The 13,064-nt window shown below is 33.0% G+C and overlaps 3 protein-coding genes across 5 annotated transcripts in view; 1 reads left to right on the top strand and 2 right to left on the bottom strand.

Annotated features, from left to right (window-relative positions):
* Window positions 1-4,212: 4,212 nt before the first annotated feature.
* Window positions 4,213-6,376, top strand: LOC140751360 (uncharacterized). The gene is made up of 2 exons (XM_073085265.1): window positions 4,213-4,635; window positions 5,405-6,376. Exons 1-2 carry the CDS (start codon window positions 4,379-4,381, stop codon window positions 6,066-6,068), a joined length of 921 nt encoding a protein of 306 aa, XP_072941366.1. The 5' UTR covers window positions 4,213-4,378; the 3' UTR covers window positions 6,069-6,376.
* Window positions 6,377-8,139: 1,763 nt separating this feature from the next.
* On the bottom strand, window positions 8,140-10,080 carry mRpL43 (mitochondrial ribosomal protein L43). The gene is made up of 3 exons (XM_073085274.1): window positions 9,856-10,080; window positions 9,310-9,416; window positions 8,140-8,724 (listed from the first exon to the last, which is right to left on the bottom strand). Exons 1-3 carry the CDS (start codon window positions 9,990-9,992, stop codon window positions 8,408-8,410), a joined length of 561 nt encoding a protein of 186 aa, XP_072941375.1. The 5' UTR covers window positions 9,993-10,080; the 3' UTR covers window positions 8,140-8,407.
* A 1,923-nt stretch (window positions 10,081-12,003) lies between these two features.
* The window catches only part of LOC140751364 (uncharacterized), a 51,509-nt gene continuing 50,448 nt past the window's right edge, over window positions 12,004-13,064 (bottom strand). For 2 of the 3 annotated variants that reach the window (XM_073085270.1, XM_073085271.1), the window contains exon 16: window positions 12,004-12,445. In XM_073085270.1, coding sequence (XP_072941371.1) covers window positions 12,255-12,445 — 191 coding nt within the window. In that variant the 3' untranslated portion in view covers window positions 12,004-12,254. The remainder of the gene's footprint in view (window positions 12,446-13,064) is intronic. The other variant, XM_073085272.1, reaches the window with a different exon arrangement.

The following is a 13,064-nucleotide window of genomic DNA, read 5'->3' as shown; positions in this document are numbered from 1 at the left end:
ATCACGCTTATATTTTTGATGTGAAACATCTATAGCCGCACGTAAAACCGATTTCTGGCGTGGCGGCGCATGCCGTGGCCACGCTATACGATGGTATATATATACAGTCTATATGCAGTAGTGTGTACGGTGTGGCGACGCGTCGCCATGCGCAAAAATCGTAATATTTTATTTTATCATTATGACATATTTAGTTCCTATCACAATATGTTCTTTTCTGCATATTACTTTTACAAAATAATGTCGATGTTTCACATCTGCCAGGCGTCCCGTGACGGCTCACATTTTTTTGTTCAACGGCCTAATTTTCAGAAATTTATAGAGACAATATAAAAATGGTCAAAACATAATAAATAAGAGATATTTTGTTTCCTTTTTGCATACATTCAGGAATTGATCAAAATTAGTAAAATCGAAGTTTTAGTAAATATTCAAAGTTATTACCATAGATAAGTATAGATAACTCACCGCCTTGTAATTGAAGGAAGTCATTAAATGGCTTAAACGGCTGACAAATTTGTCAGCCGTTTAATGGCCGTCATGGTGTATTTTACGCGGAACAATGCCGACATGTGCAGTTTAGTGGTGCAAAAACACGAAATCGAAGAAAAAGTGCGGAGAAATAACGTTTCATTCGTAAATGATCTAAAAGCTACATTTTTTTTAATATTTTCAAACAAGAAAATAGATGACAGTGACAATTTCAATTGTCAAAACTGGTTACATTTTCTTGTTAGGAGTGAGTAATCTTTACTAATCTATGGTTATTACATAGGTAATTAAAAATATACAATTAATGGAATTGTTTTTATTTCTAAGACATACTGGTTGTATTAATGATAGAAATATTATTAACTCATTTAAGAGATGTGAACTTTAAAATTTATTTGCATTTGCACAAAATTTAGAGCGTATGCCCAATGTTGGGATAATTATGGACTTATATATCATTAGGATTGTTAAGAATTTTAAGCTAAGGTGTAGGAATGATTTAAACAACTTTAAAATTATATTCCAGCAATGATCGTTTAGAAACTATTTTATTATATTTGATCACACATCAATATGAAGTTCAATATGGCCTTATACTTGGTAATAGACCACAGACCAGATTCATCTTAGTCGCACAACTCAGTTAAATACAGACTTACATATGATACCTTAATTCGCAAATCAGCCAACTCCACTTTTTGTCAAAATGTTTTTTTTATTGTTTATTTTGATTTCGTTTAACGCCATTTACTATCAAAATAAATAAAAAAACATTTTGACAAAAAGTGGAGTGGGCTGATTTGCGAATTAAGGTGTCGATATTCGATTTTCTGATCCCCTAGTTAGCCCTAGTACATCCAATTTAGCTAAATTAAGAAAATTTGTTAATGATTTCCATTTAAAGGAGAATGCCCATTCTTGGTACTGATTTTTCTCATGCGTCAAAATGAAAGTAATATTAAAATTATTTTTTGATTTTTTTTACATAGTTTGTCGATCAGAATAGTTTCTTTGAGCAGGGGATTCCATTTAAGATAAAATAAGACGACATGTTGATTGGTGTTCTTAAAAATTAAAATAGCGGTATTTTATACTCGGAATTCAATAATATCTATTAATGTTTTAACTAAACAAATAATATCATTACAATCGATGTATAAAGTGACAATTTGATGGCAAGGCGTTTTGGCGTTTGAAGGCAATGGCGTTTTATTTTCATTAAAACTACTATCAGTTAAAACCGACCATCAATCTATCGTCGGATATTTTCGATTTTGAGGTTTTGTAACATTTCGGTAAATAACTTCAGAACCCGGGTGCTGATCTAAAAAATAATTATTGGAGGTAGTAATTGGTTAATTATACATCGTCCACAACAAGTTTCAATTTGATGCAACTCTGGACGGCGGTCCATACTTTCATGGGCATTGTCCTTTATAATATTATGTAATTTGTTTAATTATAATTTCAATTCCGTGGTGCTTAGGTAATTTAGACTAATTTGTAATAAATAGAGGCTTGTCTTACCGCTGAAGAGTAGATTTTACTTTATTTAAAGTGAGATTGATATATATTATACATATTTTATAGCGTCACAACATATTTTACGCATTTATTTCTTTGCGCATTTATTATTTCAAGAGATTAATTGACAATTTTAAACTTTGCATGCTCCCTATTAGATGTAGATCTCCTCATGGCATTATTAGACATTTTTTTGACGTGACAACGTCTTATAATTCGATGGAGCCGGCTTCACGCACCAAAAAACATCATCATGCGGCGTTACCTCGCTTTGAGGCGTTCCATTTAAGGCTTGAAGTGCAAGCGAGAGGGAACGAGCGATAAAGAGACACAATCGGCCTCCGAGTATTTACCTCCTTCTCTATATCCATACAAAATATCTATCAAACGAATAAAATTGAATTTTTCTTTTGAAAAATGCAACCATTCCATCAGTATTTTCTTATGACGTCATGTTCAACTATCGTCAGTAATCCGCCTTTACAGACAACCGATTTTTTTTCATAATCATTTGTCTCTGAATGAGAAGGCTTTGGTCACAGTCCAATACTCTAGATTTAAGGCACAGTTTTCATCACAATATCTTTCTTCATGGTTACCGGTTGACAATTATTTTTTAACAGCAACATAATTCCGAATTCTTAGAGATGTGTGTCTGGGATTTGTACCCCGCACATCTATTGTGCATCTACTAATTGGACGTGGTTATGCAAAATGGATCCAACCCACAAAAACCGTTTTATTAGTTACTATCACAAATGGCATCTCCACATCAACTTTCGTATATGCAAAAAAAATTCAAGCTGCATGGTACATTTTTTCTTTTGAATTTTGTCTTTTGAAGTTGTGTTGCCATATAAATAAAAAAAGTTAAGGGTGAACAACCCTTATCACTTACGGGCTTGAAAAATAGATAGAATATTTGAACCTGCGATGGTAGCGAAGTCCGTCGAATCCGATGTGAAACATTCCAAAATCAACAACTACTTACGAATTAAAAATTAATTAAAAAACCTTTTCCCACGGAATAAATTGTGAATCTAAACCATTCTCAAGTCCCCTTGAACACACACAACAAATTTCATCAAAATCAGCCCAGTCGTTTAGGAGGAATTACTTATTTATTTAATTAGTGACATACACACGCACATAAGAAATATATATATAAAGATGTGTGATACCTACCATAAATTAAGTAATTTAACTTTCACTAAAAGACCTATTGTATTTTCTCAGTTCTAGTTTTTGTGGTTGGATCTCTTTTGCATAACTACGTCCAATTAACCGCTTCTATATGTACTTTGAAGTGTTGAATAAATGGTGCTTTATAAGTTACAAGGATATTACCTTCGAGTTTTCGTTGCTCTTTGCTCTCTGGTGGTTTCACAAGTAATTATACAATAGTTACGTTTATATAAATGCAATTGATGAGTTGTTATGTTCATTACTATTAATTTTGACTTTTTTCAGTGCAATGTTATGTATTTTGTATATATTGTGAATAAATACTTTATTGTTAGTGATTTTTATTTTATTTCTTGCCTTTCTCCTATGCAAAGACGTAGCCTTACCATGAGTTTTTACGTATTGACAAATATAACTGTTTTGGTATTTGTTTACGTATTCGCCCATACAATTTCCAATCAGCACCCCTAGTGGATTATATCATAACTTGGAAATAGTATGGGCGAATACGTAAACAAATGCCAAAACAGTCTTATTACGATAAAAATTACGAATAAATAACTAATACTGCCTAATTTGCATAGCACGGAGACGTGGTAAAACTTTTTTACGCAACTATTCCAATTCTCCAAACTGGGTACATTTTCTTGTTAGGAGTGAGTAATCTTTACTTATCTATGGTCTCAGTTCAAACCAACGTAGTGGTTATAGTCTCTTTGTTCAGAGCTTGTATTTAAAGCAGTTAGCGAATGTTGAGAAAACTTCAATAATAATTCAAAAACATGGGGCGCCATCTCTTGACGAGTTGAAGGAAGTCGCCACCATAAACAAATGAAATATATATATTTTTTAAATTTCAGTGTACCCCGTGTACCCTCAGAATAATGCTAATATTTAAAAATGAATAAATTCTCGTTGTTTCAATAATACATCGTATTAGGCTTTATAGAAATAACCCTTCGAATTGTGTAAAAAATATATTTCTTGTAAATTATGTCAATGTCACTTATTGACAGCACACAGCTGTGTAGTGTCACTGTTGTCGGCCTGTCGGGTAACTTCGAAAAGTTTTTGTTTTCAAATATCCGAAATCACGATAGTTTTAAACTACCCAATTAAGATCGTTTATTAACACTGTTACTTATGTTTATTGCCGGCTTTATAAAAGTTATATCCAATGGATTTTAAAATACCAATTGAAGAAAGCGAATTACAAATAAAGCAGGAGAAAAGTGATTTCGAAAAGGAAGACAGCAATGATAACTACCTCAAATTCGATTTCGAAGTTGGCGTAAAGGTAGAAAACGACTCCCCGGCATTCGAAGACTGGTGTTTACAAAACCCTCAGTACCAGGAGAGCATAATCTATGAAGATGTTAAAGAGGAATGTGAATTATATACTTGCTATATATGCTTCAGGATGTTTGCTGACAGGTCCGTATTTATTTTTTCTATAATTTTCTGTTATTGTAAATGTTTTGAAAGTCGATCTCATATATATACTATCAAGTATAGTCCACGTAAAACTGCTAGTTCGCTCTGAATATAGAAATGAATTGCGTCGCCATAGCAAATTATATGACTACAGCTGCTCGCAACAACTTCAGAGCAGACTAGCAGTTTGGCTAGCTATCTGGTTTAAGGTTGGATATGTTTTTGTCCATAATTGAGGGTGAAATAGGTTTTAAATCTCTGCTAAGCCTACTTCTCAACTATCCGTTACTAGGAGAGCATAATTCAGCAAGGGTAATTGCATTTGCAATATTTTAAAACACTAATGTTTCATTGAGGTAGTTTAATTTGGATTTAAACTGCTCAAATTGTTATCAATAAATCTTTTAGAGTCAGAGAATCTTGTATATAAAATAAAATTCTCATTTCACAGTGTTAGTTACCATACTCCTCCGAAACGGCTTTATCGATTTTCACCAAATTTCAAATGTATATTCAGTAGGTCTGAGAATCGGCTAACATTTTTTTATTTATATGACAAAAAAATGTTTGCCGGGTCAGCTAGTACAATGTAAAATGTGCTTGTTAAAATGCTAAATTAGTTATTTACTGACTTAGATTCTATTTTAAAAGTGTAAATTTGGGCATAGTTTGTAATTCACTGAGTTGCCCCACTTTTTCTCTATTTACATATAAATTTTACTGATTCCCCAGATTTCAAGATTAATCTTATATTCATTTGCATTTTCAGCTATGCTCTATATCAACATAATATAACACATCTAAGTGTCGTGCTAACAAAGCCTGGATGTTTATACCAATGTGATCATTGTTCATTGTACTTCACGAAAAAGAAAAAGCTCGCAATACACATACACTCAACACATTTCCTGTTGTTTAAAACTTTGCCGGTAATACACAACAGGCAACTCTGTGTTATTTGTAATAAGAGATACAAATACAAAATCTGGCATAGTCACATGATAGAAGTGCATAGCACGGCAAGGATTCCCTGCAAACTGTGTGATCATACCTACAAAAACCCGAGGAATCTTCACCGACACATGTTATACGTCCATCAGAACGTTAAATGTGGCTGGAGATGTAAAAAAATTGAAGAAGTAAAATGCGAATTGTGCTCATCGGTATTGAGAAGTAAAAGCGCTTACAAGACCCATTTGAGAAATTGTCATAGCAATGAGGTACAATGTGAATTATGCCACTCGACGTTAAAGAGCAGATCGTATCTACTTGGTCACATGAAGAGAGTCCACTACAATGATGGAAAGATGTATCCCTGTAGCATATGTCACAAAGCATTCAGGTCTCCAAGGTATTTGAAAGTTCATATGAAGAATAGTCATTATGTTAGAGTTAAAACTGCAAAAACAGATATTTCTAGTACTAAAAATTGACTATTGATTTTGTTAGTTATTGCATGTAGTAATGAAATTATTCCTTGGTTACTTACCATAAATTAAATGGTGAAATGTTTCATCAAGTTCATAGGAAAGAACTTTCTTCACTTGACTATTGATGGAGAAACTTATTTCCTTTTACCAGATAGTGCCTTCAAATATTTTTCTAGTGTGGTTGACTAGAACTTATTATGCCAAATTAATTGTAAGGTAGTTCTTATCTTATTTTTATACGATATCTGGCAGAAGTTAACGATTCAGAAGTCAAAGAGGTAAAAATGGATGTTTGCACTTCTAAAATGTGGGTAGATAATTGGTTAATTGGTAACATTGGTTAATTGGTTAATTGGTAACACAGATGGTGATATAAATAATAAATGACTCAAACATCGTCTTTTCCTGTGCATTCATAAGGGTAAACTGCCTTTTTTTTAAAAGAACATCAATTTTTTACCTAATTTTTTGTACCCACCTTACTAATGATCAATCTATTGATTACTTTACATGTAGATTTCTATTTTTTTTATAATATAGGAGTAGCAGACGAGTATGCATTCACCTGATGGTAAGTGGCTACTGTCGCCCATGGATATCTATAATCAACCCCAGATAGAATTAGATATTCCTACCTGAGGTCGGCCACAGATGCTCCGCTACTCCTGAGGACTAAGCTGGAACACCTCGGAAATATGTATAGGAAAGCATGTCTCCCTTTCCACACCCTTCAAACCAGAACACAGCAGCGTTTAACACTGCTGTTATGAGGCGGAAATAGGTGTGGCGGTGGTGCCGCCGGAGTCGAGTTCTACCATCTTGAAACATACTATAAATTGTCAAATGCTCTTTCTTCGGCAAATTTAGATAGATTGAGTTTTAACAACAGGGGTGGTTTACTGCGTATTTAAAAAAAAACAGCGGTAGAAAAGCGCTATTTCTTATTGTAAAACTTACATCTCAAACTTGCTATAATTGGAGCATTTCTGAATCAAGGATTATGGTCAACCATTTATGGACCTTACCATAAGTAAAATCATTTTGCATGTGTTTGTTATACTTTTTGCTAGAAAACGTACCTCTGAATTTCTTTCTATATCTTATATAATAATATATAATTCTCGTGTCACAATGTTAGTTACCGTTATCCTCCGAAAAGACTTTACCAATTTTCACCAAATTTTATGCATATTCAGTAGGTCTGAGAATTGGCTACTACTATTTTTCATACCCCTAAGTGATAGGGTTGTTCACCCTTAACATTTTTTATTTATATGGCAACACAATGTTTGCCGGGTCAGCTAGTAAACATATAAAAATATGTTACTTTAGTATTTTAGTCCCTAGCAACATGTGATATAGAATGATAAGTATTTAAAAGATAAATTACCAGTTCTTTGTACATTTGGTATTGTATTTGACATAGATTTAAGTTTATGTATTTAAATATAGGGTAACTACAGATAATGACAAGAGGCTCATACATGTAATGATGTATTCTAAAAAAAGCACAAAAAATAAGTTTGAATCAAGTTTCTTGACTTCAGTTTCCTCTATCCGCTTGACTTCATGTTCCTTTAATTAAGTGCAATTTACGTTAAAAAAAGAAACAAAATAAAGTAACTATAATTAAAGTCCGCGCCAAACTTCTAGTCCGCTCTGAAATTGTTGCGCGCAGGTGTAGTCAGTGAGCCAATACGTTAGAACACAACTACAAGCATATACTCCGTAGCAACGTAAGGGCACACTAACGCAGCTATGTATTGGGCGAGAGCGGGCAATGTAGGGTGCCGGAGGAATCCCGCCCTGTCTTCGTTTCAGTAATATCTATAACTTGCTTTTGCGACGCGACTCGTTTCTATATTCAGAGCGGACTAGAAGTTTGGCACGGACTTTACACAGTAGTCATATAGCATTGGATAGTTTGGTTCTTCTTGTACATGATAGTTTCACAATTTTCTCATTGTAATTCCTGTGTTGATCATTTCATTGAATTTGTTCCATTTGTTTGTAAGATGATGTTATGTTGATGTTGAAGTTTCAAAATAAAGTCTGATTTGATTTTTATAATTTTGTTTTATTTATTCTACCTAAGACTAAACTATGCTACATATCGTAAATCATTATTTTAACATGGGTGAAGACTAGCGACCATATCCAAAGAATATATTAACAGTGTCTCTTTTTCACAACATTTCCAAACCAATATGGTCATCTACTTGAATTTGCGATGATTCGGGAAATAAATGCCAAGGTGTTATTTATATAAAACTTAACTGACTGATCTAAACCTTATGTAGGACTGTGTTTATATAACCCGTCACTCAGTATACACACAGAAATCATTGTTCTGTTTTCTCTTCTGGCTTTCCCTCAAGCTTTTGTTTCTCAAACATGATCTTCAGCATTTCTGTCGCAGACATCGGTAGCCTGTTGTTAGCACCGAATTTAGGGTCGGGGAGTTCGGCCACATTGAGCTCAGGGTCTTTGAAGGTGAAGGGTGTCCAGGGACCCTGGATGGAAGGGTGGTCGGTGTACTGGTACTTCCGGAGCCTCGTCGCTGCGATGTCTCCCTGCTGTGTGCGGAGAACTTCTATCCATTTTGTGATTTCTGAGTGGCTCTTGTCATGCATGCTCATCCATACTCTGTCGCCATTTACTAAAAATGAAATAATTGTATTATGTCTATGGCTATATGTAAATAAGACATAGTTTACCTGTTAGAGCAGATAAGATACAGGAATTTTTCAAATAGGCCTTCAGGGCTAAATCTGAAACTATAAGGATTAGCGAAAAATGCTGAAAGGAGCTACAACGCCGATTTTGATAAAAACTAAAACTGCATCATTAGTTTTTTAAAATCTCTTTTTCCTTAGCCGGGAATGAAACGAGTTCATTTTGAAAAAAGATATACATCCCTCTATATTATTCCGCTGTCTGATAGTGTCACTTATAAGGATCAAATTCTGTTTGGGATTTGGCTTTGAAGGCCCGTTTGTAAAATATATATAGGAAAATGAGTGCGATCTGAAGTAGTACCTTTTATAACATACTTGTAGTAATCGGGGATACAGTTATACAAACAAACATATGAGTCTTACTAATCATCAGCCATAAATAGGTCTGGGTCTGTTTACGTCTCTGTGTGCGTCCATGGCACCCACAACACAGGGAATCCTATGTGGGGCTGTGAGTGTAGAAAGCATATTTTTTGGTAGGTAGTCTTAGTAATACTTGTACTTACAATATTCAGCAACAACAACAGGGCTGCGATGGCGACGAGGCTTCAGGTATACCACCACGCTAGGATTATGTTTTGCAAACTCTACTAAGTCTTGTTCGATGAAATCTCTACAATAAAATAAAAAGGAATTTTAGTAAGATAAGTAACTAAGGGTTTAGGGGATTAAGTAGGGCATTCCTTTTACTAATATACTGATTAAAGTTAAATCAATGACCAAGTCAATTATTATGGCTAGTTCACTTGAACTTCATTTATCAATGTTTGACAATAAAGTACAAAAAGTGATAACCTGCACAACGTAGCATTCCTACAGGTTTCCTGACTTTCAGAGGGTTTCGGGTTAAATTCTCAGCTAGGCAAATGAATTTAAATTTGGGTGTTTTTGTATCTTTTTTGTATGTCTATGGCACCCATGATGTAGAAAAGACTAATATGAAAGTATGAATGTAGAAATCACTATAATAAAATAAGAATTTGGAACTCTAAAGCGTTAAATTATTTTATCTTAGGCGTAGTATCAAATCAAAGTATTATTTGTTAAGTTACCTCATTCCTCTGCTACCGCCATGACTTTTACAGAACTTTAACACAAATCGTTGCAATTGACAAACGTAGCGGCCCACGCCATTTTGTAAGGGAGCTCGGACGAACCCCGACTTAAGGAATATGTTACTATTCGACATTTTAGAAAATATGTAAACCAAAATAAGTTTGGTTTGAGGTTAGAATTTTCGATTTGCCAAAAGTCTAATTGACGTTCAGTGTCATTTTGAAAGTTAATAGATAAGAACAATTTTGCGTTTCGTTTTACGAAGTTTCTATCTAAATTTATACTCCAGATAAATATAATAATAATTGAAATAAAACTCTTACGGTTCTTGGATAATTGTTACTATTTATAATTACTAACTAAATAACTAACAAACAAACAAAATAAAACGATAATATTAAAAAATAATTTGACACAGGAGGTACTTCATAAAGTAGGAAGTACATGTACAACGTACTACCTACATACTTTTGTATTTTCTGCGTTGCAGTCGAAAAAAACAAGTGGTGCTATCTTATTGGGTATCCCATAATTCAAATAATCACAACGCTATTTATTTTATTAATAATGCTTACTTTAAGTATTTATATTTAATTTTACATCCCTGTATATAGATAAACAATTAAATAACATGAAATTATGAATAACATTTGTAGTATATTCCGCGTAAAAATGCTAGTCCGCTCTGAATATAGAAATTAATCCGCGTCGCCATAGCAAATTGTATGACTACACCTTCAGAGCGGACTAGCAGTTTGGCGCGGACTATATCTCTAACTATGTAATACAAACTCCCGATTATTAATTATTACATTTATTGTTAAATGCCTGTAAAGGAGTTACGGTTAACATTAGGGAGACGATTTCAAAAGAAAAACAAAAAAATATTTTTCATACATTTATTTAGAAAAAATGTAATATTTACAGAACAAGTAAATACAACTTTATCTTATAAGTATCAGCGAGTATACTTGTGTTGAATGTATGTATATATTAATATCGTAGTGTAGTGTGTAATATGTGAACACATTACATACATAAATATTACAACGTAAAAATTTTAATATATAAAATAATGTACCTACTACAACTTATTTAAGTACTAAAATTTGGTAGCCTGAAGTCCTGCGGAAAAATTGTGTGTAGATAAAAGGTGTAATAAATATTTGACAATAATATTGCTAATATTATTAGCAATTGCAATATATCGTATATTGTCATTTTTTAAAATATGCATTGTATTTTTATTTGCATGAGTGTGCTTCTATATAATATAGGACACGTATAAAGAAATGTTCCACTAAACACCCTTAACCATCGCGGTTATAACAGAATTTGTATTTTAATACAGGAAGAAATACGCGAATACGTGAGATACGTGAAGCGGAATGCAGGGTATGAATGCATACATTATGTGCATGCAGGATTTTAAAAGATAACGGCACACGTACTAGAGAGTAGTGGTGCATATAATAACATATAGATAGCAAATTAGCGGTAATTTAGTTATTGATACGTAAATCACAATAGTATACATGAACTATAATGCAAAACAAATAATACAGTGGAACTTTATATATTTTAGAAATGCAAATGCATAGGTTTTAGGCATAATTTAAAAAGCTTTTAATTAAGGAGTGCGTTTTTCGCTATCAAATGTATGTATATATATAAATAACACTTTGCTTCTGTTGCCTCTTTTTAAGATAAAATATTTCTACGCAAACTACTTTATAAAAGTGCAACATAATACTTAAAATATGTGGCGTAACATAAATATTGCACTTTCAGACTTTTATACCCTTTACCTTCTTTATTTGGGAATACCAAAGAGTATAAAGTTAAATAAATAATTCGATTAAATCTATTGGGACATTGCACATTTTATAAAGGTGCACGCTAACCTCAGGCGAACCGCCATGCAATAATATGGTGATATTAAAAATGCGCACAAGATGTTTAAGAATAATATTTTCTCATTTATTGTATATCTACTGTGCATACTTTCTTAAAAATGTAATAAACATTGATGAGCACTTTTAAACGTGTTGCGGTCCGCCTTACTTTGCGCTAACCTTAATGTAATACTTATAAAGATTGGAAGAGATATACGACGTGCATTCTTTTTTTTTATAAAAATCATAATAAAAATAATATATTCTTGACTGAAAGCTATTAAAATGTTGAAAATCAAATATTCGATGCAATACTTCAAATTTAAAAAGTGAAATGATATTGGTGTAGAATAGAACGTTATATTTGAAAACGTTTATTTTTCTATTTTCAAATTGACTTCTCGCTTCTGTTCATTTAACTTTTAAGTACACTTTCAATTGTTTTAATTTGTAAAAATAAGTTACGCATAAAAAAATTACGCATGTGAAATATAATTTGCCTATTCATTATTTCTCTCTTCCAACTGCTTAATTCTAACTGGCACTTGGACAGCTGGCAGATCGACGCTGCTGGCGCGACGACGGCCATTTCCTATTTCACTGACCGGCCGCCGCGCTTCCGGCGGAAGCGGTTGAAGTTCGGGCAGTGTCGGCCGCTTCCGCGCTAATTCGGGGGTGCGAAGAGTTCCACCTGAAAGATTATATGCATCTCTTTCTTATACTTTGCTTACGCTTAAAGTACTAATTATTAATAGTTTAAGAAATCTTTTGGAAAACGGTTTAGTAAGAAAATAAGTAAGCTATATACTGCTATACAACAAAGTTCGTCAAACTTTAACAATATATACAATATACATTGTATACAGACAACATATAACTAATTAACTAATAACAACAAACAATATCAAGAATTAAGAAATTTAACTATATAGGAAATACGCTTGTGGTTTTATTAATTATTTTAAGCAATAATAAATAAATCTTGGTGTGTGTAGATTGGATTTGTGGAATATACTGGTCTGGTAATTTTTTTTTTTTTTTTTTTTTTTTTTTTTTTTTTTTTTTTTTTTACTTATGTTTTTTATGCGATCTGTTTCTTGTGAACATTCAGCATAGGGTTACGGATTTATATGTTTGACTTGGGGGGCAGTCAGTCCAGCGACATACGCCCCTTGTGTTTATCATTCCCTACAAATCTCTAGGGGACTTTCTTTTCAGCCTTTTGAATGTTGAGGTGTTATACATTAAGTGTTTAGTCAGTCTATTTGGATGGTTTTCTATTCTATTCCTGTAGGATTTCATTGAGTGCT

This window comes from Epargyreus clarus, unplaced genomic scaffold (genome assembly GCF_041222505.1).
Source record: "Epargyreus clarus isolate Ecla_fem2 unplaced genomic scaffold, WU_Ecla_fem_2.2 ptg000022l, whole genome shotgun sequence".
Classification (NCBI taxonomy): domain Eukaryota; kingdom Metazoa; phylum Arthropoda; class Insecta; order Lepidoptera; family Hesperiidae; genus Epargyreus; species Epargyreus clarus.
This window is presented reverse-complemented; position numbering and strand designations above follow the sequence as displayed.

Bases quoted from the DNA above. Each gene is read 5' to 3' on its own strand.
- LOC140751360 (XM_073085265.1), top strand. From the start codon at position 4,379: ATGGATTTTAAAATACCAATTGAAGAAAGCGAATTACAAATAAAGCAG. The intron at 4,636-5,404 runs GTCCGTATTTAT...TTGCATTTTCAG, and splicing joins TTCAGGATGTTTGCTGACAG to CTATGCTCTATATCAACATA.
- mRpL43 (XM_073085274.1), bottom strand. From the start codon at position 9,992: ATGTCGAATAGTAACATATTCCTTAAGTCGGGGTTCGTCCGAGCTCCC. The intron at 9,417-9,855 runs GTAACTTAACAA...ATTTTATTGTAG, and splicing joins GGCGGTAGCAGAGGAATGAG to AGATTTCATCGAACAAGACT. The intron at 8,725-9,309 runs GTAAGTACAAGT...TTTCATTTTTAG, and splicing joins TGTTGTTGTTGCTGAATATT to TAAATGGCGACAGAGTATGG.